The 24,975-nt window shown below is 34.8% G+C and overlaps 4 protein-coding genes across 5 annotated transcripts; 2 read left to right on the top strand and 2 right to left on the bottom strand.

Moving 5' to 3' along the window:
* Positions 1–3,118: 3,118 nt before the first annotated feature.
* On the bottom strand, positions 3,119–7,218 carry LOC114744255 (F-box/kelch-repeat protein At3g23880-like). Its single transcript, XM_028932441.1, has 3 exons — positions 6,311–7,218; positions 3,507–3,741; positions 3,119–3,151 (listed from the first exon to the last, which is right to left on the bottom strand). Exons 1-3 carry the CDS (start codon positions 7,216–7,218, stop codon positions 3,119–3,121), a joined length of 1,176 nt encoding a protein of 391 aa, XP_028788274.1.
* Positions 7,219–12,212: 4,994 nt separating this feature from the next.
* LOC114744259 (oligosaccharyltransferase complex subunit OSTC-like) lies at positions 12,213–18,454 on the bottom strand. Its single transcript, XM_028932445.1, has 3 exons — positions 18,451–18,454; positions 14,232–14,235; positions 12,213–12,826 (listed from the first exon to the last, which is right to left on the bottom strand). The coding sequence occupies exon 3, from the start codon at positions 12,818–12,820 to the stop codon at positions 12,284–12,286; it is 537 nt and encodes a 178-aa protein (XP_028788278.1). The 5' UTR covers positions 12,821–12,826; positions 14,232–14,235; positions 18,451–18,454; the 3' UTR covers positions 12,213–12,283.
* Positions 17,353–22,528, top strand: LOC114744257 (nucleotide-sugar uncharacterized transporter 1-like). Of its 2 annotated transcripts, XM_028932444.1 has the most exons (8): positions 17,353–17,582; positions 18,949–19,100; positions 19,221–19,429; positions 19,506–19,599; positions 20,489–20,655; positions 20,770–20,940; positions 21,548–21,880; positions 22,104–22,528. In XM_028932444.1, the coding sequence occupies exons 1-7, from the start codon at positions 17,510–17,512 to the stop codon at positions 21,849–21,851; spliced, it is 1,170 nt and encodes a 389-aa protein (XP_028788277.1). In that variant the 5' UTR covers positions 17,353–17,509; the 3' UTR covers positions 21,852–21,880; positions 22,104–22,528. The 2 variants fall into 2 exon arrangements, with proteins under 2 accessions (XP_028788277.1, XP_028788276.1); XM_028932443.1 differs by having other exon boundaries at positions 21,548–22,525.
* Positions 22,529–24,188: 1,660 nt separating this feature from the next.
* Positions 24,189–24,632, top strand: LOC114744256 (E3 ubiquitin-protein ligase RZF1-like). The gene has a single exon (XM_028932442.1). The coding sequence runs from the start codon at positions 24,189–24,191 to the stop codon at positions 24,630–24,632; it is 444 nt and encodes a 147-aa protein (XP_028788275.1).
* Positions 24,633–24,975: the final 343 nt, after the last annotated feature.

Below are 24,975 nucleotides of genomic sequence, written 5' to 3' on the forward strand. Positions count from 1 at the left end.
CTCCCCAGGATCGAACCCCCTCCTTTTGGTGAGAGAGTCCGACCCCTTCACCAGCTAAACCCACGGACGAGGGGTATGAAGACATTCAGTTAGAAATATGGAAGGAGCTTGAGGGTGTGATTGCCCAAGAATCACTCTTATGGGCTCAAAAGGCACGTGTTAATTGGGCCGTATATGGGGATCGTAACTCCAAACTGTTCCATGCCCATGCCAATAAGCGAAGGAAGGTTAACCGTGTTGATGCTATTCAACTAGAGGATGGAGCTTGGTGTTATGACACAGAAGAAATTAAACAGCAGGCTACTGCCTTCTTCTCCTCTCTATTTCAAGAGGACCTTCTTGTTCGAGATAGCCTGAATTGCAGAATCACCTATCCCCCACTTGATGAGGTGTTTCGTAAAGGGTGTGAACGTGCTGTTGATGGAGAAGAAATCAAAAGTGCCTTGTTCAGTATGGGACCCCTCAAGTCTCCAGGGCCTGATGGTTTTAATGCACTCTTTTTCCAAAATCAATGGGGAAGGATCCGAAACTCACTGGTGACATGTGTTCAACGACTCTTTGACCGCCCTGACACGTTAAGAGAGATCAATGGTACCTTGATTGTGCTTATTACCAAAAAGGACCCACCGGAGACTCTTAAAGATCTTCGCCCCATTAGCCTTTGCAATGTAGTATACAAGATTGCGACTAAGATTATGGTAAATCAAATAAAGACCTTTTTGCCCCAAATCATCTCTCCAAATCAATGTGGCTTTGTGCCCGGTCGTCTTAGCTCTGACAATACCATTGTGGCTCAAGAAGTTATTCACTCTATGTGTAACATGAGGAGTAAAAAAGGCTTAATGGCTATTAAGATTGACCTTGAGAAAGCCTACGACTGTGTCAATTGGAATTTTCTAATGGGATGTCTCAAGGAATTACAGCTCCCTAATCATTTTGTAGACATTATCTCCTCATGTGTTAGCACAGCAGACTTTCAACTATTATGGAATGGAGACAAGGCTAAGAATTTTTCTTCCTCTAGGGGTATGCGCCAAGGAGACCCAATTTCCCCTTATCTGTTTGTTATATGTATGGAGAAACTAGCTCATATCATCCAAGAAGAGATTGAAGATAATCACTAGCGTCCTATTAGACTCACTAAAACAGGAACACCCATCACTCATCTTTTTTTTGCGGATGACGTCCTTCTTTTTGCATAAGCTAATCTCGAACAAGCAGATTTGATTAATCAATGCCTTGAGAAATTCAGTAGAAGCTCTGGACTGAAGGTAAACCACTCAAAGACTCGCATTTTCTTCTCCACGAACATAAATCATCATAGGTGCTCAGAAATTAGTGGTAGGCTGGGGTTCACTCAAACTTTAGATCTTGGAAAATATCTGGGTGTGAATCTACACCACACACGCATCAACAAGGGATCTTTCTAAAGTGTTGTGGATAAAGTCAAAACCAGACTCTCCAAGTGGAAGACAAGTTCTCTCTCTCTCGCAGGAAGAACAACATTGATATCGTCAATCATGTCCGCCATCCCTAATTACATCATGCAAACCTCGCTTGTACTGTCACCAACATGCGAGACACTAGACAAGCTCAATCGAGGATTCCTTTAGGGCAGTTCAGCAGAACACCGGAAAATGCCGTTAGTGACTTGGGATGCGGTCTGTCAACCTAAATCCAGAGGAGGGCTAGGACTTCGACATACAAAGCTTCAAAACCAAGCTCTCCTCATGAAACTGGGATGGAGACTTGTTAAATGCAGAGATGATTTCTGGGTCAAGGTCCTTCGTGATAAGTACTGATGCGGCGATGATTTAATGCCCAAAATAGATCCAAAACAGGGAGGCTCTAACATTTGGGCTGGCATCAAAGCCACGTGGGAGAGGGTGGCTGCTGGTATTGAGTGTCTAGCTGACAACACTGTGAAGTGGAAATGGGAGCGTAATGGATTATTTTCTATAAAGTCGGCCTATGACAATATTAGCCTGGAGATTGCAGATTCAGATCCACACTGGAAACGAATATGGAAGCTAGCAATTCCCCAACATTGCAGAACTTTTATCTGGCTAGCCTCCCGCAAAAGCCTCCTCACGAATGCTGCGAGACATAGACGGGGTCTAAGTATGGATGATCAGTGCCCGATATGTCATAATGGCGTGGAAGATGTACTACACGTTCTTCGAGACTGCACCAATACTTGGCTCCTTTGGAAAGGAGTGGTTAACGCATCAACCTGGAAGAGGTTTTGCTCCCTTGTTTCCTCTAACTGGCTCAGATGGAATCTGAATTGTAGAAATCATAATGAGAAAGAGTGGGGTTCTCTCTTTGCAGTTGTATGCTGGTGGCTATGGAGACGTTGTAATCTGATCATATTTGAAGGAAAAGAGTTGCGTAATGAAGCAATCATCGCAAACTCGAAAGCCATATTAAGTTCCATGCACGAGATCCAGGGACACTTACGTGGAACTTCTATAGAGTGCGTAAAACACAGCAATGGGGAAGAAAGATGGAGACCTTCGGACAATAATTGGATCAAAGTGAACGTCAACGGTGCCTACTCACCTGACAGAAACATTAGTGCTTGCGGTGGCCTTCTTCGGAACATGCGGGGCGAATTTCTTCGTGGCTTTATCTTTCATATCGGGTAGGGTGATGCACTGACAGCTGAGCTACAAGCATGCTTACATGGACTGAAAGTGGCATGGGACAAAGGTTATAGAAATGTCATACTTGAGTCTGACGCTACTAGTGCCATTGAACTACTCTCAGAGGACCCCAACGAACTTCATGATGACTATGTGATAATCAGAGAGGCCCGAGCATTGTTGACTAGGGAGTGGAACGTGAAGCTCTCATATGCACCTCGTAGCTGTAACCAAGCTGCTGATCTGTTAGCAAAGCTCGGTCTTGGGACGATGCCAGACGTGTATATTCTACAGAACCCTCCTCAGCAAATAAATAGGGTACTGGATATTGAGTGGTTGTGTGCTGACAACAGCCATGTAAGGAGTTGTTAAGGTTTCCTCTTGTTATCAAAAAACAAAAAAAAACAAAGTAGAAGCATTCAATAATTCTGACCCAGAAAAATAGCAGCATTCAATGGATTAAATAAAACAAATTAAACAATAGGAAAATCCCCAAAATAATACATCTGAAATTTCAAAGTCACAAATAAAAAATGATAACAAGAAATTGTTGTCATTTGCTTTTTAAATATTGTCAATTGGTATTAAAGTGTAGTAAATAAGACTAATTTAAAATTTTAAAATTCAAAGATATTTTTGTAGGATTCTCCCTAAAGCAATTAAAAGAGGATGGGATGGACATAAAAATAAAATAAAATTTTTTGTCATACGTTGTTGTGTTTCCCCTTTCCTCCCAAGGGAAATAAACTTTCCACGATCCACCATGATCATCAAGCTCACGGGCGTTCCGCAATGGATTTGAAACTTCCGTCCTTGTTGATTCCAAAGATTATATAAAATCAATTTACTAGAACATTCAACAAGAATCTCATTATCTCCCCAAAATGCTAAAATATGCTCAGTCACAATCAATGATCCAATCTTAAACTTCTTAATGCAACTACTTTCAATACCGTACTCGTTCATCACCCAAATGTCAATGCTATGCTCATTCAACTCATAGGAGGAACAGATAACAAAAATAGTAAGTTGGATATTACTGAAACAAGAGATGGGAATCTCAGGAGGAAGTTGGATAATCCCAAAAGCCTGTTTGCTATAATCAAAGCTCACAATAAGCTTATTATCAATACTACAATCGTCATTAGCTAACCAGTGATGAGCCCCATTCAGATATGATCTATTCATATGAGACTCCCATGAAGGATAATAGAATGCAAACTGGGGCCTTCAACATCTATTGTTCTCCAGGAATTGGTGCTTAGATTGTACACTTCAACTACAGATTGGAAATCTGTCAATCTTGTAATCTTTTGTGATGGGATCAAAGGCAAATCCAAACACAGCATTAAATCATTCTCATAGAAAGGCAATTCAAAGTCTTGAACCACAAGTTTCCTCTCCATGAAAATGAGAGCACATGAAGGGCGTCACAAAGGGACTCCATCGAAACATAAGCTTGAGGCAGCCTTTTTTTTTTTTTGATAGAATATTTTGTTAATAAAAGATAAGTGAGTGATTAGGGCGTACCAGGATTTGGATATACATTTGAATCGAAGTAAGGATTTTACAGGCAGCCTCGCCATGATCTCCATCGTGAGATCTTCAGGAAGATTGTTGCTCAGCATTTTCTTATTGCTGCGAAGCTTCTCTCTTGGATTCAGCGAAAGTTCAGTGAAGGTATTATGTTGCTCATGGTCACGGCTCGGAGAGAAAAGAGAAAGGCTCCATGGTTTTAGGAACAATATGTTTTTTTTTTTAATTTTTAGTTTTTTTCCTAATATTTATTTTGATTTTTGTTTCAAATTTTGATTTCATTTTTCAATTTTTGCAATATAAAACAATTCACTTTATTCATATTAAAAATTATGGTATTGGTATGCCTCACAAAAGGTGACAATAAAAGACAATCTTTCATTATTAGATATCTCTTAACTAATATCGTATCTGGCAAGAAAATATCTGAGGTAATAATAAAATTTCAGAAATTGTAACCGACGTAATATTAAAAATAAAGGTATTAACAATCCAATTTGCACTGATGCCCAAAAAAAGAACAATCAAATTTGCACGTTTATTATCTAATTCATAATATAATGTCTTAATTTTCGCTGGCCAAAAGAGAATATCTTAATGTCATTCATTTTTGGGTACGTAAACAACTCTCTTTTTGTATAGACTTCGTTTCATATGTAGAAAACAACTCTTAATGCGACGACATTGTTATTATGTTATATTTCTAATATTATTATTTTTATTTTGATTCAATTTTTCATTTTTTATTATCGTATTATGAATAATAATTGCACCTGTTTATTTCAATTAATCATTAATCACAATATTATTCATTGAGCATTAGTAGCGATGAAAAGGAAGAGATTTAATATTTTGAAAAGAAAATCGCTGATTTCGGGGGAGAAAAGTGAAGTCAAAGAATGAAAAATTCAAACAAAATTAAGAGATTAGACTAAAGGGAGCAAACACCTTTTGACCTTATTTTTCGCCAATTTTTTTCCTTAACCAAAGCACCATTTCTTATATTAATATAGACCGAGATTGAATTAATTTGAATCTATAAAGATATTTTTGACCATGTTGAAAATACCCTAAGAGAATTAGGTTTTCATTTTTAGAGGGAATGTGGGGAGTGAGTGAGTTAGGAATAATTTAGCATTGCCACATTTATATTTTTGGTTTTTACTTTATAGTCCTTCTAAAAAATTAAAATTTTTAACATCCTCTCCAATAAATATCATTCCCTCTAGGTCATTTGCTATGATTTTCCCTAACTCATAGTATGCCTTTTTAATCGATAAAGATAATTTGTGTCTCATCATGTATTGGAAATCACATGATAAAATAGCTTAAATTTTCGATAAAAATAAAACCTCTTAATCAAGAGATCTTAAGCAAGAGTTTCGAAAGGATATAAAAGCTTCAAAGAATTTTTGGAGGTAAAAAAAGCTTACAGATAACAAATAGATTGTTTTATATAATTAATTTTCGTATTACTATACCCCAAGCTTGAGGCTCTACAAGCCTCCCCATGTCTAGTTTTGCATGTTACGACAAAAAAGTATAATCAATTTCTTGCTCAGTTCACATGATGAGTTGAATTTGAAGTCTGCATAATTCCATAATGTATAAACAAATTAAGATAAGATTTGAGGTTAAAAAAAAAGAATAATATATTTTAAAAAAATAAAAGATCTAAATTTAAATATTAGTTATTAGATCTATAATATCATCAAAACAAAACAAAATGAATGAATTAACTATCTATATAACCATCCAATATAACTTTTCTATATGGGTGAAACAAAATAAATGAACTCAGTGCATATTGGTAATCGGAGAATACCCCTAGCTAGTATTAGAAAAATATAAAAATGATAGAATAAGAGGAGATAAATGTTGAAAACAAAATAAATATAAACTTCCATCATACTTTCTTGTGTTCCCCCCTTTGTGTGAGAGGAACCAAACTTTCAACGTAATCAAACACCCAAGTCAGTTTTGGAACACGGGTGTGTAACCTCTGTCTTTGTTGATTTTGAAAATTATATGAAATTAATTGGCCATCATCATCATCATTAAGAATCACAAAATTATCTCCCCAAAACCCTAATAGCGACTCAAGCTTAGGAAGTGGTCCGATTACAAACTGTTTAGTCCAACTACTTTCTACACCATACTGATTCATCACCCAAATCTCAAATTTGAGAGGCCAGTTATATGCAGTAACACAAGCAAGACAATCATTGGCCACAGCAACATTTGCAACACACGAAAGATTAATCCCAGGATGAAGTTGGATCGTCTTAAATACTTCCTTGTTAAAATCAAAGCTCAAAATAAGGGCATTATTATCAATCTCATCGTTTCGGACAAAAGCTAACCAGTGATAAAACCCATTCAAATATGAACTCCAGCTTGGATAAGCCAATTCATAATTAGGGACATCAACATCGATTGTTCTCCAAGAATTAGTACTAAGATTGTACACTTCCACCGGAGGTTCTTCTTCCTCCTCCTCCTCCTCCTCCCAAGGCTTTTTTACAAACCGAACAACCTTGTAATCCTTTGTGATGGGATCGAATCCAAATCCAATAATCGAATCATCCATGTATTCGGGTTTTCTCTGTGAGGCAGCAGGAACAACCTTAACCTCTTTTGATCCTATGTTCCACAACAGTAATTGACCCTCATTATGTCCTTTAAAAACTAAATGCAGACAAAAGATCCCATGACATTGATCGTAAATGAATATCAGTTCCAAATCATTCTGAAGGATTTGGGGCAATTCTATGTGGTGGAGCACATAGGGTTCATCTTTGGAAATGAGGGATATGCAGGGTGGATGTTTACGTGGACGATGCGATTGGAAGATGAGCTTGAGGCAGCGATTTTTGGTGATAGAATTGGAATATTCAAGCTGTTTGGTGATAAAAGAAGAGTCAGTGATTAGAGCGTACCAGGATTTGGCTACACATTTGAATCGAAGTAATGATTTTATGGGAAGCCTCATCATGATCTCCATCATCAGATCTCCAGGAAGATTGCTGCTCAGCATTTTCTATTTCTCTGATCTTGTGGGTGTTCTTGCTCTTAGATTCACCAAAAGTCCCAGAAAGGTGTTCTTGTTCTTGTTCTTGGTCTTGTTCTGCGGGATATTTATATATATCTTTTGAGAGTAATATGATTTTCCAGAATGAAAAGATATGAGAGCATGGTTTTAATATTTATATATATATAAATTAGCATATTCATAATCTCTTGATTTTCATTGGCCAAAAAGAATGGTGAACAACTCTTAATCTTATATTGTTTTTATATTATATTTTTAAATTTTACTTATACTGTTATTTTTATTTGTTTTGTGAATGTAACAAATAATTTTACTTTATTATTTCAATCAATCTTATAGTCACGCAATATTATCTCTTGAGCATGAGCAGTGAACTGGTGATAGAAAGGGAGATATTTAACATTTTTAAAAATAATCACAGATTTAGGGGGAGGATATAGAATCTTTTGAAATTAAAGTTGCTAGATATTTCTGAAATAAAATTTGATGATGGGAACTGGTTATTAGAACGAGATAAAATACAAGAAAATATCATTAAAAAAATGCTTAATTACTTGAAGCTTGAGAGGCAAATATTTTTTTAAGAAAAAAATAAAAGTCTGGAAGGGTACAAAGTCTATCATCAGTAAAGAATCTGTGAGGATTCTGCATGAAGATACTGGAATGACATCTGGTTGGAATTTCCCTCCCCATGCTTAAAATTAACTGTGATGGGGCTTTCAAAATAGACTCTAATCTTGCCATCTTGAATCGTGATCCTCTTAGAATCCGTTTTTACCTTTTATTCTCAGAATCTCTTCTCCATCCTTAGATGAAAAAAAATGATTGGTTTAGATGTAATGTTTTATAATCATTAAAATATTTCATAAATTAATTTTTATATTACCCGTGTGAACTCTCCAGATTAAATGTTTACAATTTAATTTTATTTATTTATATCTAAATAATATCATAATAATACTTTATAAGATATTACCTTTGAACCATCCATTTTTTTCTATGTGAGGATGAAGAAGGGATTCGGAAAAGAAAAGATAAAAAAAAATGAAAGTGCCTTTGATTTGAAAAGCATTGTAAGATATTATAATGCTATTATGCTTTTCTCTAGTTGTTTCTTTGTTAATTCTGAACGTTGTATAAGCTTTGATTAGCAATGGAAGTACATTTGATTTTTCTTTTTTAAAAAAACATTAGTAAAGAAATTCAACAATTTCCGGCAAAATCATTATTTTACTCCCCAACACATATTGCACTATCTCTTATTCTTAGTCCTAAATATAAAAATTAGTTTAACATTCAATTTAATCCTAAATATAAGACTCAAATCTACTTTATTTATCATATTTAATCTTTTTTTCAAAATAGTCATTGCAGTAGTTACATATGTTAAAAATTTCATCAAATAATAGTTATAGTTAATATACATGATCAACAAAGATATTTTAAGAAAGACAATACCTATTTATTACAAATAATTAATTTAACAAATTTTTTAATCTACTCAAATTAGTTAACTCATTTTTATATTAAGTATCAAGGTAGTACTACATATATTAACGAGAGAATTGTTACTTTGTTGTCTATTCAACATAAATCTTTTACAATGATAGTATGGCGTAAGAAAATAAAACATCCGATCATCCGATGTGTTAATTACTTGGTGGACATTAACTTTAGTCTGAAAAAAAATAAAAACGAAACAAAAAGATCGAGGAGAGGATAAGACTTGTAGAAAAAAAATGTGTGACTTTTCAATTCTGCCATTCATTAAAATTCATGAAATTAATAAAGTGTGTCTATGAATTAAGAGTACGTATGCCAACAATTTGCTGCAGTAAGGAGGGGAATATTTGGGGAAAAAACTAATTACAATATCTTTAATTTGCCCTAAATTTAGGACCCATTAGGACTTTAAAACATTTCCTATAATTAGGACCGGAGCTACGGAGCAAAATTCTTGGGCGTACAATGAACTAAATTTGTAGAGGTCATTTTGTTCCGAAGTTCAAAGTGCAATTTTTATTTTTACTAATAAAATTATTTGAACATGAATTTGCAAATCATGTCAAGTGTTCTGCTTTGGAGATGAAGGATTCAATGCAAAAGATTCTGGGTGCATTTGGGTATAAACCAAAACATGAATTTAAAAATGATTTTACAATATATGAAGTAGGCATATAATAAGGGTGTTTTTTTTTTAGATTTCCAATCATAGTTCATCTCTGATTAGTGTGTTTACTAAGAATGGACATGTGGATTAATGATACAAGAATATAATAAGGAAAATTCTGTGGAAACAAAAAGCTGAAAATTACTAAATTTAAATCAGGAATTTTTTTTATAAAAAAATTTCTGTTAAAATGCAGTTTAGTAATTTACTCATTCATCACTGAAATCTCGTTTTTTTTTTTTTGGTTGCCCAGAAGATCCTTCTATCCGAACGGTAAGAGGCTAATCTCTCGGGATACTGTCAAGCACAATAACAGGAACCCTCATAACAGTGTTTTTTTCATACACACCGCCTAAGAATCAAACCTAGAACATAATATTTAAGATGCCCAATTCTTTTTTACTTGAACGAACACTTGGTGAAAATCTCATGTTTTTGAGTCGCGCGCTAACACACACAAGCAAGGCTCTCAGGAGGCAATTGGATCCCCCAAACACTTCTTCGGTAAAATCAAAACTCAAAGTAAAGTCGTATGGGCTCATTTAGAGTCGCCCCTAACCAATGATAACCTAAGTCGTTTATATAAAAACGACTTGATCCAAAGTATAAATAACTTAAATGGTAATTAATACTTATCAATTTTAACCCGGCAATTAATGTTTAACGTTTTATATTTTTCTTGCTCCTTCACAATCTTATTTAATGAATAAAGTTTGGGAAAAAAAAAGTTCAATTTGAGACAAATTTAATCAATTAACTCCCACTTTTTGATGCTACTCACGCAAGTAATGCCGAAAAGCGAGCGTATCGCCTCCATATTCTGCCCATTTTCATGAATGCAAAAGCAAGCAGCTACAAGAAACACGCTATTAGTGTCTCAAAGCACATCCGAAAGACAATTATATATCACAGATCATACACAGCCAGATGATTGTAATTTCAGATCCAGTTTCCTCCCTCAGGCTAAACAAGAAGATTATTCTGCCAATCATTTGTTCAACACTTTCCACTCATTCATATTACTCCAATATGCCATTCTTGGAGTTTTAAATTAAATTCTATGCTTTTAGGTCAAATAAATAAGTAAATTCATTCGATGCTTCTGCACTGTTGCCAGACAGACCTTGCACCTTCTACCTCAGTCCGTTTAATTAACACCACAAAAAATCGGATCAAATTATACAAAAAATTTTCTCTTTTAACTGGAGGGGAAATGAAAAACAAATAGTGTGCTTAGGGCAAATGTGATTCATAGCTCAAAGATTCACAAGTACATGGTTCACTGGCTATTTATATCATTTTAATTAATAATCATACTAGTGCTACAACAATGCAGCTTTTATCTTTCTTGATCATGCGGGTAATTCCACATATTTTATATAATCTGTCTGTAACATGCAAAAGAAATGCCAATCACCGATCCCCATAAGGTTGGTAACTTCCAAATTATTAACTAGATCCTAGAGCATGCAAATCCCTAAAAGGCAAAGAATACTCTGGCTTCTACTGCGCACTTTATATAGCAGTCTCAAATGATCAGTTAGCATAATATCATGGTTACATAAGAAAGTAACACAAGTTTTACTAGGTGAGAATTCATGAAATAACCTGTGTCTTTGTATTTGACTGTACCCCAGATCAAAGTTAAGCATCTAGACTCTATCACTCGATAAAATGGAAAATGAAGAGGAACAGACACCAGAGTTCAGATCAATGAATCTACATTCTAGCATTCCATGAATGCATACAAAGGGCTAGAAGAATGTTTTTACTTGAGAATGGAAAATTTCCAGAAAAGCTACATCAACCACTAGTGTGAAGCAGCTCTTGGGAACCAGGAATTGAACAGAAAACATCGCGAAAGTCACCATAAATGGCAAGATATGTTACTTATGAATAAATATGTTATTGCTGTTTGAGTATAGCTGCACAGCATGAATTGCTTCAAGTACGTAATTATCCATGACGAACAGCACGATCACAACATTACCGTATGGATTAAAGCCTTTTTTCCCCTAATAAAAGGCCATGGTTCAACCATACAACAGAAAACAGTAAAAGACAAAGTCTCCTAATTACTCTGTTTATCCAGAACAATCAACAGTCTGTAGCCCAACGGAGGCTGAGTAAACAAGCAAAATTGAGTTTGAAGTTTCTGAATTGACTTAACCATCCAATTTGCATATTCATTATCTGCCCCATAAACTTGATCAAAAATAATAATTCAGTCTCTCACATAGTCACGCTTGATTTCATCACTCAAGAGCTCTATTGGCTGTCTGAGTCTGACAACCCATGAATAATGCTTGAAACATATAAAGGCCACAAAGTCACCATAATCAGACAGCCCAAAGATATTAATCGCCATTTTATATAGGTAACCTACCTGAAAACTGCATTTCCTCCAGGCTCATATTACCCTGAAGGTTGTTTGACAGTGCAGTGGCCACAAGATACCTCTCTTAATCAAAATATATACATTTGGCCATGAAAGCACACAAAATTGGGAACAAGCTACTCCTTCTACCATTCATACTCGATTGGCACAGAAGCAAGCATCACAGCATCAGAATGCAGCCTATCTTTGGAAGAAAGATATGAGACGGTCAATAGAATAGCATTACTGCATTACCCTTATACGCCTGATTCTTAAACGCATAATCATTATGCATTAAAAATCAGTGAAAATAAAAACTCTACTTTGGCTATAGATATCAGATCAAGTCGAATTACCATCAAGACTTAAGTAATCCAAAGAGTATAACAAACTACAGAAAGCCAAGGGGAAGTATGGGCACTTGGCAAGGTTAAATCTATGAATGTCTGCAACTGGAGACTCATTGCTCAAACCCAGCTATCTAATACGAAATTGAACAAAATTCATCTAAGATAAGCCGGGATCTTGATACGAATGAAAAGCATACTCATCACATAAGCAAGCAGGACGGAGAAGACGCCGGCAGAGGCGTATGAGACCTTGACACTTTTCGCGCGGTTGCGATCCAAAGCAAGATCCAATAGGACAATTCCGATCCCACCGAGAACGAACATGAAGCCAGAGGAGAGTCCTTCGATGATGTACTGGCCGTTGACGCGTCCGGACATGAAAACAACGGGTCGTACGGAGCCTGTGTATGGATCCTGGGTGGACCCGATGCCGGGGGGCTCGACGATGACGTCGTAGACGATGCCAGAGACGACCATGAAGTAGGTGAGGAGGACTAGCGCAAAGACGGTCATCGGAGATGGGAGGGTGAAAGATGGAAGCTTGAGGCGGAGGCGAGGCGGGCGGAGGAAGCTAAAGGGGAGGATCCGGACAATGTGGAAGAGGGGATCCATGGAAGCGGAAGACGACGAATCGGCGACGGTGGAAAAGGAAGAGCCATGAAGAGCCTGAGTTTCGTGTTTCGGCGGCATTTTCGCGGGTCGGGTCAGCGAAGTACAGATGGAAATCGAAGTGGAAGAAGATGGATCTAGCTCCAACACTGCTAGTGAATGATTCTACTCGACGGCTTTGACCTCATTGTGTGTGTTTGAACTTCAGATTCATTTGAGGAGCACTAGTTTTTTTTTTTTTTTTGGGGTACGTTTTCTTTGGATTAAATTTTTACGCTGTGAAAATGATGAACAAGGAGCGCCTTAATGGGCTGGACCAGTTCGTGAATATGTTTGGCCCAATTTCAAAAAGTTCAGGTTCAAAGAAAAGAAATATATTTTTTGTTTCAAAAACACACTATACTAATTTAAATTTTTGAGTATTACATTTCCCTTAATATATAATCATCTGATGTCCAAATATTCCCATGCTCAATCGGAATAAATCATATAACATGATTTTTTTTTCCATTTCATAAGATTCAAACTTTTGACTTTGCTTATGTTAAATTGAGTTCTTCTAAAATCGCCCATGCCTTTATTTTTTATATTCTTTCTACTTTTGGACTTATGCTGGTTTGGTATTGAATAGGAATGGGAAAAAAAATAAGAGAGAAATTACAGGGGCCAAGGGAAAAGAAAACGTAAACCAAAATATGTGAATAGTGTGGCTGAGAAAGAAAAATAGAATCATGTCACATTTCCTTATTTAAATAAGATGCTTCTTATTCTTCAAGAGAAGTTTGTTTCCAAAGAAAACCTTATTGACACATAACAAAGATGAGTTTATTTTCCCTCATTCTCTTTTTCTGCTCATATTTTTCTCTCCAACCAAGAGGACCTTGGCTCGCCTTTAATATGAAGAAAAGAGTATTAGAGTTCAAGTCAAATCAATGGGCAACAAATTTGAGGCACATATAGATTGTCTTCGAGTTTTTCAGTCTTGTGGATGATGTTTGGTATCTAACAACTTTTAGGTTCTCTTTGGTATGGGTTATTGTGATTGGTACTGGGATTGTCCATCTTGTTATGCTTAATATATATATGAAGATTGCATCTCGTCCCTTAAGCAAGTGGTTGGGGGTTCGATCCCCAACTCTTGTGAATGGAAAGCACCCCGTGACCAGTCTCTTACCGCTTTGTGCGCCGACCCAGGGACGGGGGATTAGTCTCACTACTATCGATGGCGGAGATACCCTGGAGCAATCCAAAAATATATATATATGAAGATTTCAACAATCTTGAAACTTATCAATATCACTTTTCATAAGATTATTCAGTATAACCACTTCTCAGTATTGAAAATTTAATCATGAGATTGATTATTTTCGGACCAATTCGCCCCTTTCCCACTACAAGGCTCCACAAGCCCCTCGACTTGGCAACCATTGTTATTAGGAAGAAGTAACCATTGGATCCAGTTCAAGTTCAATGATGTCTAACATCGGATCGAAGTGCTTCCTCCCATCATCAATCCCATGAGCAAGATCATGACATAAACTTATCCCCAGTTCTAATCCGAATCTCAATCTCATTCTCATTAGTTCCTTAAAATTTGGGCCAGCATATCAAACATCGCCTTAGGTTGTATACTTCTTGGGAAAAAAAAAAAATTTTTATTAAAAGTTATGACCTTGTCTTAAACCATCATTGGAAAGGCATGCCTGGGATACTTCAAGCTCCTAAATTTTGGTATATAACCCTTGACAATATTTCTCAACCTTAATATTTTTTACACACTCCAAACTCATTGATGTATTAAGTGAGCCCCTCTTGTTTCAAAACCAAAACCATAAGGGGAAAAAAAACAAGAAGAAGGATAAGAATAAAGAAAAAGGAAAGGAAAATTGAACACTGCTTAAAAAGAAATTCATTGAACCTTAATCATTCCGGTACAAAAGCTTAAAGACAATAGAAATAAACAAGTAGTTATTTAGAGCTAAACAAGACATGTGATATGTCACATGTGAGGGTCCTCATTGCTTTTGTTGTTGTTTGGAGTTTTGAAGGCAACCTAACAAGGACAAGACAAAAACAGTATGGAATTTATAAATTAGAAAAATGCTTAACAATAAACGGTGGAATAAGAAAGTCATGTGCATATCTTGCAAACATAAATGAAATCATGTGAAATCACCTTCCCCTTTTAGGTTCATTTATTTATCACTTAATTTAAACTTTGTGGGGAAAAAATAAAAGTGGTAGTTAGATTTTGTAACTAATCAACATTTATTCCTCTCATGAGTTTGTTGCAATGCAATGGTACCGTGTTGATATTCTTATAATAATTCTTTTATTCATTTAAATAAATTCGTTGTATTAACTACATTATTTATTAACTAAAAGTACAAAAATATATAAACATTATTTCACTGGTTATTGTATTAGGTAGCATAGGGATGGTCATATATTACAATAGTAGTGTTACTATGTGAATAATAAATATAGAATAAAACATATATTAGAGGCACTTATCAAATTTTTTTTCTATTAAATTTTACTTATGATATCTGTAATTTTTTTTTTTTTACAATTAACTTGGCCCAAACATATTTTATAAAATCACCAATATGAAAATATGTTGAATCTTGTTCAATTCAAGCAGGAAGAAGAGCAAATGCAGCCATTTGCTTGAAACTGATTGGGCAAGAGAATTCATTATCATCCCTTCATAAACTTCTCATTCACGGTAAAATTATAGTGTAATTTTCTTTTATATTTATTCTGTAATTTTTCGTCCAAATGATTTTTTTAATTGGATGATTCATAATTACAATATTACAAATATGTTAATTTACAAATAAAAATTAAAAAAATTGAAATACATCCAAAGATTGGAGGAAATTTAACCCCCTTTCCATTTAAGTGTTGTTCTTGAATTGATGGAAATCAATATACATTAACTAGCTCTCCTTCTATGTCCCTTTCATTTAATTGGGAAATAAATAATTGAGCAGTGAAGGAAATTAATTTATGGCCACTCTCGTCCTTGAGAACCAGCATCACTTGCAATAGAATTCATTTCCAGCTATTTTCATATTTTGAATAAAAAATAGCATGTCACTATTAGAAAAATTATATTTTTTTCTCACATTTTTTGGCCGTCAATATATTTCTCATATTTTAATTATCCATTTTTATCTCAATCGCGTCATATAAAGTCATTGTAAATCCTATGCACTGTATAATAATCAGAATTAAACATGATTTTTCACCATTTACGCTTTATTTACGGCAAGAGAGAAAATTAGAACACGGAAATAAGAGGAGAGAAGATATTTTCCATTATCATATATTGGGTTGAATAATAAAATGATTAATTTGTAATGATAATAATATTTCATACGAAAATATATGATCAAATGTCTCTTCTTCTTTCTTTTTTTTTCCTTTGGAAGAAATTTTAGAAAGTAGATTTTCGCTCTAAAATCTCTTTATTTTTGAAATATTTTAATCTTTTCAAAGAGACAAACATGAAAATGTTGATTAGTCTCATACCCTCGGCTGGGTATTATTTTATTCTCAAAATCTTTTAAATGATATCTCACATTCCAAAATCACAACCAGCTCTCATTATGTACTCCGGTTAGATTAACATTTAATTGTCAACATCAAGCATTAAAAAAGTACAGCGATAAGGACGAACAATAAACAAACAAATTGTTTGGATTACCTTTCAAACACGCATTCACTAACTAACAATTTGAGATCCTGATTTATTAGTTAAAATGATAAGCAGTTTTGTTTTCGTAAAAAAAAACATAAGTTTGCATTTTAAGAAATCCACTTATTAGGAGGTTTTTAATCTTAACGTTCTCATCCTGTAAAAATTAGTCTCACAACAAAACTCTGAGTTAAAAAAAAAAAAATTTATACCTCTAAATCAAAAGACACAATTTTCTTTTTGACTACGGAGATATTTGGATAGAAACCAAACCATAATTTCAGAAGTGTTTTTACAGTTTATAAAATAAATATGTGAAAGAATTTGTCTCGTTTTATAAAAAATTGTTTTTGAAACTATAATTTAAAGATTGCCAAACATCTCCTAAAATTAAAAGACAGCGAGACAAAATTAACTTATCATGCTGTAAATTAAAATGGCTAACTGACGCTTTTTCAAATTTTCACTAAGCATCGACTGTGGGGAGGCATCGGACGACATCGTATCATCGGGCAGCAGCAAATGAATGGATCCTGCGGGACAAAAAGATCCCACTTCATAGTTTGCACTTCGCACAGATAATCTTAGTCCCAACAATTATTATTTTGTTCATATTGTTGGGTTGTGTGCAGAGTAAAAGAGCAATGCATGAAATTTGTTTCAATTCGCGGGTGTCGGTCAGTGAGAGCGTGATTCACTGAGCGTTCACAATCAATCTCAGTCCCCGACAGCTGCAAATTTCCGCCATTACCGGCATCTTTTAAATCCACGTGTCTCCTATCTATTTTTGTTCTTTCTTCCTCATTTGCTAATACCTCTTGTCTTTTTCCCATTCTCCTGTCCACACTCCACGGTGCTACCCTCTACTATTTCAAGAACTAAAATATAAAACCAGTAAGCTGCTAAAACAGCCAAGCAGATGATGCTTTGCTTTTTGCAGTATTCTGGGGTTTAACTTACCCAATACTTGAGCACTATTACTCCACAGCCATATTTTGCTCTCTAGGGCTCCAAGAGGAGTATACCCATTTGAGTTCAGGAAGAGAGTGTGGCTAATCTGAGCTGAGATGTTAAATTTCTTGATAAGAAAAGATCTTAGGAAGATTCTCAAGCGCAAAGACAGCGATGCGGGCGAAAAAGGTGGGGGCTTTTTTTTTTTTTCCTGATCAACATCGTCACTGTTAGTTAGTAGCTGTCAATACGCTTTTTACTCAGAATCTGGCATCCCAGTGTTCAAATTTCTCCGTCTTTTTGCTGGGATTGGATCACATTCTTGGTGATTCTTGGTTTTTGGCGTTTTTAGGTGTTTCTTTCTTTGTGTATTTTGTACCTCATTTTGTGTTACGAGTTTTGATGGTGTAATGCTTAGCGTTATTATCTTTGGTTGTGAGAGTTTCTCTGTTTATTGTCCTAATATTCAATGTACCATTATATTTTTGAACCTATCAATTTCTTTCGCGGTGTGGGTTTTTCTGATTTGTTCTCCTAGTATACAATGTAACTTATTGATGCTTCTTTAACAGTGCCTTCTAGACCTCATTTTGTGTAATAAGGGCTGAAGTTCTGATGGTAGGCTACATCATGTTGAGATTTTCTCTGTTCTTTTATTTTAGCATACATCGTAGCTTCTGGCCAATCCTGGTCACTTGGGATGCTTCTCTGCCCCTAAATGAAGGTTCAATCAGTCTGTCTTGCATGTGCTCTGGTTATTCGACTTACACATTTGCGCTTTCAATGTAGATGTAAATAACTTAGTTATTGTTTATTACTCTTCATGAAAACTATGTTTCTTCGTTTGGGAACGCTTTTGAATGGATCTTGCAATTTCCTTTCATGTTTTGTTTTTGATGCTTCGTAAAGAGAGTGACGACTATTATCCATCACTATTGTTGTAAATCCGCTTCTTAATCTTTTGCTGCTTCTAAGACTGGAATTTCTCTATATCTTAATATACTTGAAAGGATGAAGTAATTTTGTTTTGAAGGTGGTTCTGGTTCATCATCTGCACTTGCATCTAATTCCAGCAAACCCATGCAACTATAGTAGAATTTGAGCTTACGTGTAAATTTAAAACCTGAAACCTCCACTGAGCTAGCCATATAGTGCTATCCTTATATCTGTGACTAATTTCATTTTTCTTTTAGTTTGCAAAGTTCTTAATACTTAAATGGTTAGTCAGCATATTATTCCATCTAGGAATAATCATTTTACTTGGAGAAATATCCTATAATTCCTAGTTTGGGATTTTAACTACTTTTTTATTCTTATCTTTTGGTTCTTGGTGGTGATCATGCATGTATAGTTATCTTCTTTTTGATATGATGGGTTCTTATGAAGTTCTAGGACTTGCATTTTATACTACATACTCATATTGTCATAAATATGAGCTTTGCAATGTTCATGCTAATTCAAATAAAATTCACTTTCAAGTTTTGTAGTCTAGTTGTCATTTTGCTTTATCCTAACTATCATTAAGTGTTTTATTATCTGTTATGGTTCATTGCAGGAAGAGCACTCGAAGAGTTAAGAGCATCTCTTTTTAATGAGTTTCGCTCCTCTGAAGGTGCAAAGCGCCAACAACAGCGTATTTGTGGTCCTGCTGTTGCGCTTTCCTTCAATTTTCTGGTTGCAGTTGGTATTATTTTCATGAACAAAATGGTACTTACTCTTCCTTCTATTTGATTAATCTGCATAATGTATTGGAATTTCAAATAGCATGTTTGCTGACATTCTTGACTTGTATCTCATTCTTCCTTTTCTTTCTCTTTTGTTTTCCAGGTACTTCAAACCATTAATTTCAGATTTCCAATTTTTCTCACACTAATTCACTATCTAGTGAGCTGGTTCTTCATGGCTGTATTAAAAACGTTTTCTCTCCTCCCGGCACCTCCTTCCTCAAAATCAACTCAAATGTCAAGTTTATTTACTCTTGGATTTGTCATGTCTCTATCAACTGGCCTTGCTAATGTCAGCTTAAAGTATAATAGGTAACGTAAATGTTCCCATTTCTGTTTCTTTAAAATTTTCAGTTTTATACTCTGAATTTAATTTCTATGTGCTCAGCATTGGTTTCTATCAGATGGCAAAGATTGCAGTAACACCGTCAATAGTTCTGGCTGAATTTATACTGTATAGGAAGAGAGTTTCTATGGCCAAGGTTAGTGCCTTCATTTTTTCTGTGAACTTATTGTGGCTGATTACAAATATAACTTACAGAAATGTGTATCCTCTTATGCCCTGTACTGCTTGTGGCTTTATGATTATTTTGTGAAATTGTTCCTTTTATCCTATTGTCCATCCTCTCAATTTGAATTCAGAATCTAAACCTCTTAGTTTAGGTTTGAAAGATCACTATCCTCTTAATTTGGTCCTTTAAAGTAACTTAATTTAGTCCCTGAATCAAAATGGCACTTAAAAAAGGGTCAAAATGATTATCAAAGGGACCATTTTGAGGTGGAGGAAAATGTTTGGAAGGCTGAAATGAGAAATTTCATCTTTACAAGATCAAATTAAGAGGAAACTGATATTTCAAGGACTAAATCAAGAGACTATATCCATAGAAGACCGGGGGGGGGGGGTTATATTCTAGGGTTTAAATCATCACTTTACTCCTTTTCTTATCTAAAAAATGACTCATTTATAAAGTAAGTGTATCTGTTGAAGATCCTTCTCACACCTCTACTGAACCTGTATATTTGTGGAAGATAAGCTGAATCATGCTTGTTAGGTTTATTTTACATAGCTTTAATGTTCTTCTGAGATCATACTCGGAGCATACTTTATAGTTTTGAGAATCCATCCAAGAAAATATTATTTTCTGCTGCTAACAAACATTCAATCCCTCTGAGCTATATATTTGGGATTTTCCTTGGATACATTAGGAATGGTTTTAACTCAACTTCTACTCAAACACCGCCCCACCCCGCCCCGCCCCAGCTTTACTACCTAACCTAACCTTAGGTGGCCATATATTTGGGAAATTTGTGCTTATCTCATCGTTGTTTGAAATTTTGAAATGCTTACTATAAGAGTTTGAAAATTTACAGGCTTTAGCACTCACTGTGGTATCTATTGGTGTTGCTGTGGCCACTGTGACTGATCTGCAGTTCCATGTATTTGGCGCTTGTGTAGCATTGGCTTGGATTATACCTAGTGCTGTGAACAAAATCCTTTGGTCCAGACTGCAGCAGCAAGAGAACTGGACTGCTCTGGCGTAAGCTTTTAGCAACATTCATATATTCTTGCCCTCACCTCCTCCCCACAGATGTTGATTTTCATTACGAATTCCTTTTTCTGTATCGCGCATGATTTGTGGGTCGATCAACAGGTTGATGTGGAAAACAACACCTATTACTTTGATTTTCCTGGCTGCTATGTTACCTTGCTTAGATCCTCCAGGTGTGCTTTCCTTCAATTGGAACTTCCAAAACACACTGGTGATTTTTGCATCAGCTATTCTTGGGTTCTTGCTTCAGTGGTCTGGTGCTTTAGCACTTGGGTGAGTGTTAACCGTCTGTTTGGTGTTTCACCGTATTGGTTTTTATAGTGAATGATGCTTCTTGTTCGGTTCCATGTTCGGTTATTTTCACAAATTCTTGAAAACATTTCAGGTAGATACTCCCTCGAATCCTTTCTATAAGGACATGTTATCTACTTTGCATAGGTTAAGAAATTCAGCTAAAATTAGTTGAAGCTGTTAAACTTTCAAAAATACCTTCACTGAGTCATTAATTAGAAGATGTCGTTTAATTAGTTAGGTGATTGTTTAGTTAGGTTACTTTAAAGGGTCTTATGTTAAGGACCATATGGAATGTCCTTATAGTAACGACTGGAATTAGTATTCCTAAACCAACAAGTAAACATTTGAGGAGGTTAAGACGTGTCTGTGGAGTTTACTACTGGCATGTTTGTCTATAGTTAGTTTGATGTCATGCTCATATTACTCTGATACCTTTTTTTTTTTTTTTTGCGCCAATCATATTACTCTGTTACTGTTTTTGCTTTCAGTCTCTACTCACTGTTGAGAACATTACAGCATGCTATTTTCTTCTGGCTGCTTTTTCCTCTTTTTTCTCATGTGTTTTCCCTCTTTTTCATTGTCGCAGTGCCACATCAGCTATCTCGCATGTTGTTCTTGGGCAGTTTAAAACCTGTGTCCTCCTTCTGGGAAATTACTATCTCTTTGGAGCCAATCCTGGCAAAACCAGTATCTGCGGGGCATTTACAGCGATTTCTGGCATGTCTGTTTACACTTACCTTAACCTGAAGCCCCAATCAAGCAAGGTGTCTCCATGGCAGGCATCAGCTTTACCAAAATCAAAACTTGGCAAAGAAAACGGCAACTCCAAACTCGGCAAAGAAAATGGCAACTCCATTCATGACGGACATTACGGTGCAGAATCTGTCTAACAAGAAAGCCTAACACTGCATTACATGAGGTAATGGATTATGACATATTAAGGTATTAACCAAGAACAATTCATTCTTTCTTTCGGATTCCTAGGATTGTCTCTAACCATTTTCAGTGTTTGCTAAAAAGATATGTTTATTTGTATGAATCAACACCAGTTGTATAAATTGATGTTTTGGTGGATCCTGCACTAAAGTTATGGTTCTCTCTGGTTTTCAGTATTTGATATTGTTTCTGCATCTTCTTAACAGAGATCAGAATCTCGGCAGTTGTGATCCAATTTGATGATTATAAAAATAGGAAGACGTTATTCACATGATGCCTTTGGTGTTTCTTTTTCTTTGGGGTTTGAGTCATGGAATAAATTGAAAAGTGTGAAGCTTCAGAGAAGTAGAGTGCAATGACTTAACTGGGAAAAAATCCACAAATATAATGTTAGTGTAATATTGTTCAAATTCAAATTTTCTAATTCAACAATTTAGCAAACGTGTTTATTTGTATCCTCTCAGTTCATTAAATTTGGGTTTTTTTTTATAAAAAAAAACTATGTATATTTGTAGATGTAAAATTTTATAGGTAGCTATATTATTTATAAGTCATGTATTGTACATTCTAATTCATCCAATACATTAGGATGAGACAAAATTAAGAAGACAGAGCATTGTTCTTTTTCCAAGCCGTTCTATTTTCACTGATTTATTTATCCATCCAAATTGACCAAATCTAATTATTGACTATTCAACATAAATTTTCTACAGTGATAAAACAAAATGAAGCACTTAATACATTAATTAGTGGAGAATATCTCTAACTGGAAAAAAAGTAAAAACGATACAAAATGAGTAGATTAGCTAAAAAACAAAATATAAGGCCTTCTTTGATTTCCTAGTTCCAAAATAATCTTTTATTTTTAAAAACAAAAAATTGTTTGGTAAGAACAAAAAAAATAGGAATGTGTAAAAAAAAAAATCAGAACAATTTATATATTTTTTCTTTTTGATTTTTAGTTTTGAAAGTTCATTTTTTGTTCTCCAAAATCGGGCAAAAAGTATAAAACGACCCTATCGCTATCTTCGTTCAACTATTCGATCACGAGCTCTAGCCTCTCAAACTCGCAACATCACTCCCTAGTTTCAGTCTTAAATATGATATTTTGGAAGGAAAAAGCATTTTGAAGATGGCTATATTTTTTTCTCAATTTTTGTAGGTTTGGCGGAAGAAAAAAAGAAAGTAGAGTAGGCTATTAATTTTGTTATTAATTTAAAGTGAAATTGTTAATAAAAAAACATTACTTATATTTTTTTGGAATAATTGATCTGCACATATTTATGGCTTTTGTTGATTCTTAATGAGGTCTTTATAATTTTTCTTTTTATCATGTTCTTATAACTTCACTTGTTTTTAATAAAGTCTAGGTAGTTTTTCTTTCTTTTTTTAAATTAGGTTCTTAAATTTTTACATAATTTTTAATAAGATTATTTTAATTATGTGATCTATTTTAATTTATAAACTTTAAGAATATTCTTCTGCAAATAATATAATAATATAGAAAAATTATTATATTATTTAATTCTAAATTTAATCAATATAAACAGTTAAAAAAGTACAAAAACTTGAATGAAAATATGTTTAAACTATATTATAGGACTTCATAAAAAAAGAAAAACTACAAAGATATAGCTAAGGGTGAATTTGCACTTATCATCCTATAATATTTTTCAAGTGCATCTAGTATCCTAAAGTATTTTTTAAAAATATATTTAGTACCTTAAAATATTTTATGGTACATCCAGCATCCTGAAATATCTTTTAATGAAATTTTACACTTAGCAATTTATGGTACTATATATGCATTAAAAAATAATTTTGGACACATGAAAAAGGCTGTTAAGTACATCAAAATATAATTTAAAATGTTGGGTGCACATAAAAAAAAAAAAATTCCTGAAACTGAATTAACTACAAATACTTTATTATACATCTAGAAAAATAGTTCTGAATGCACATTAACCTGTAATTAGTCCTATGTGATTGATCTGCCATGGCAATTGATGGGGATGGAGTTTTTCTTCATGCATGCATGTTCCAACCAACAGTACCCTCATAAACATTGCATTGCATTTAGTTGGTTTGCTCAGAGTGCGAAACCAGTCACAGGGCGGCCGCCGCGCTGCAGAAAAGAGATGTATATCCCTCTTTGTTCATGCGTTTCTGATCGATGTGGCCTCAAACTGGGCGTGACCTTCACCTATTAAAACCATCCATCACCTTCATTATTCATTAATCCCGACGGCTTCTTAATTTCATCTTTCTTTCTTCACACTACTACTGCTTCCATGGCTGACTCTTCACAGAATGTGCAGCAATACTTTTGCATCGATTGCAAAGTTATCTATGCTCCCCCTAATTCTGTCTTCTGTCCTCATTGCCACCGCCCCATATCACTTTCCAAAATGAGACGTCCTGCTGGATATGAATCCATTGAGAGGTATCGGGCATCTCAAGCTTCTTCTAAGAAGCCAGCTCCCAGATCTTCACTGAGGAAGATGGAACAATTGGAGATCACTCCACATTTGCTGGAAAAACAACCCAAGTGCCCTATATGCCAAGAAGAATTTGAACTGGAAGAGAATGTAAAAGCCATGAGATGTGGCCATTATTTTCATGAAGCTTGCAGCCAGTCATGGCTTGGAGGTCAGAAAAACGAATGTCCTTTTTGTAAAGCTACCTTACCCCATGCTGGTTCCTGCTCAACTCCTTCATCGTGTACTCTGACTTAGTGTGGAGACTAGATTATATGGTATAATTTCTATACAAGAACTCATTTATATTAATCATATAATTAAACCATAATTACCAAACAAAACTATATTTATATCTGACCTTAATATTTCATTAATATCTGCTTTTGCAAAAATGCTTATCTTTTTGTTTTGTTCAAATTAGTGTTAGCTTGAACAAGTTCATTCACTTTTACTATTTTTTTTAATTTAAAAAATGGAGGCACTCTTGCTAAAAGATTTTCACCCTATTTTTCTTCTTCTTTTCAGGTATGGAGAATCTCCTCAGTACTTTTCCTAAGAAGATTTCAGAGCAATTTAAATGAACATTAATAGTTAGTCA

This window comes from Neltuma alba, unplaced genomic scaffold (genome assembly GCF_004799145.2).
Source record: "Neltuma alba isolate B1F8T4 unplaced genomic scaffold, ASM479914v2 tig00004303_pilon, whole genome shotgun sequence".
Taxonomy (NCBI): Eukaryota; Viridiplantae; Streptophyta; class Magnoliopsida; order Fabales; family Fabaceae; genus Neltuma; species Neltuma alba.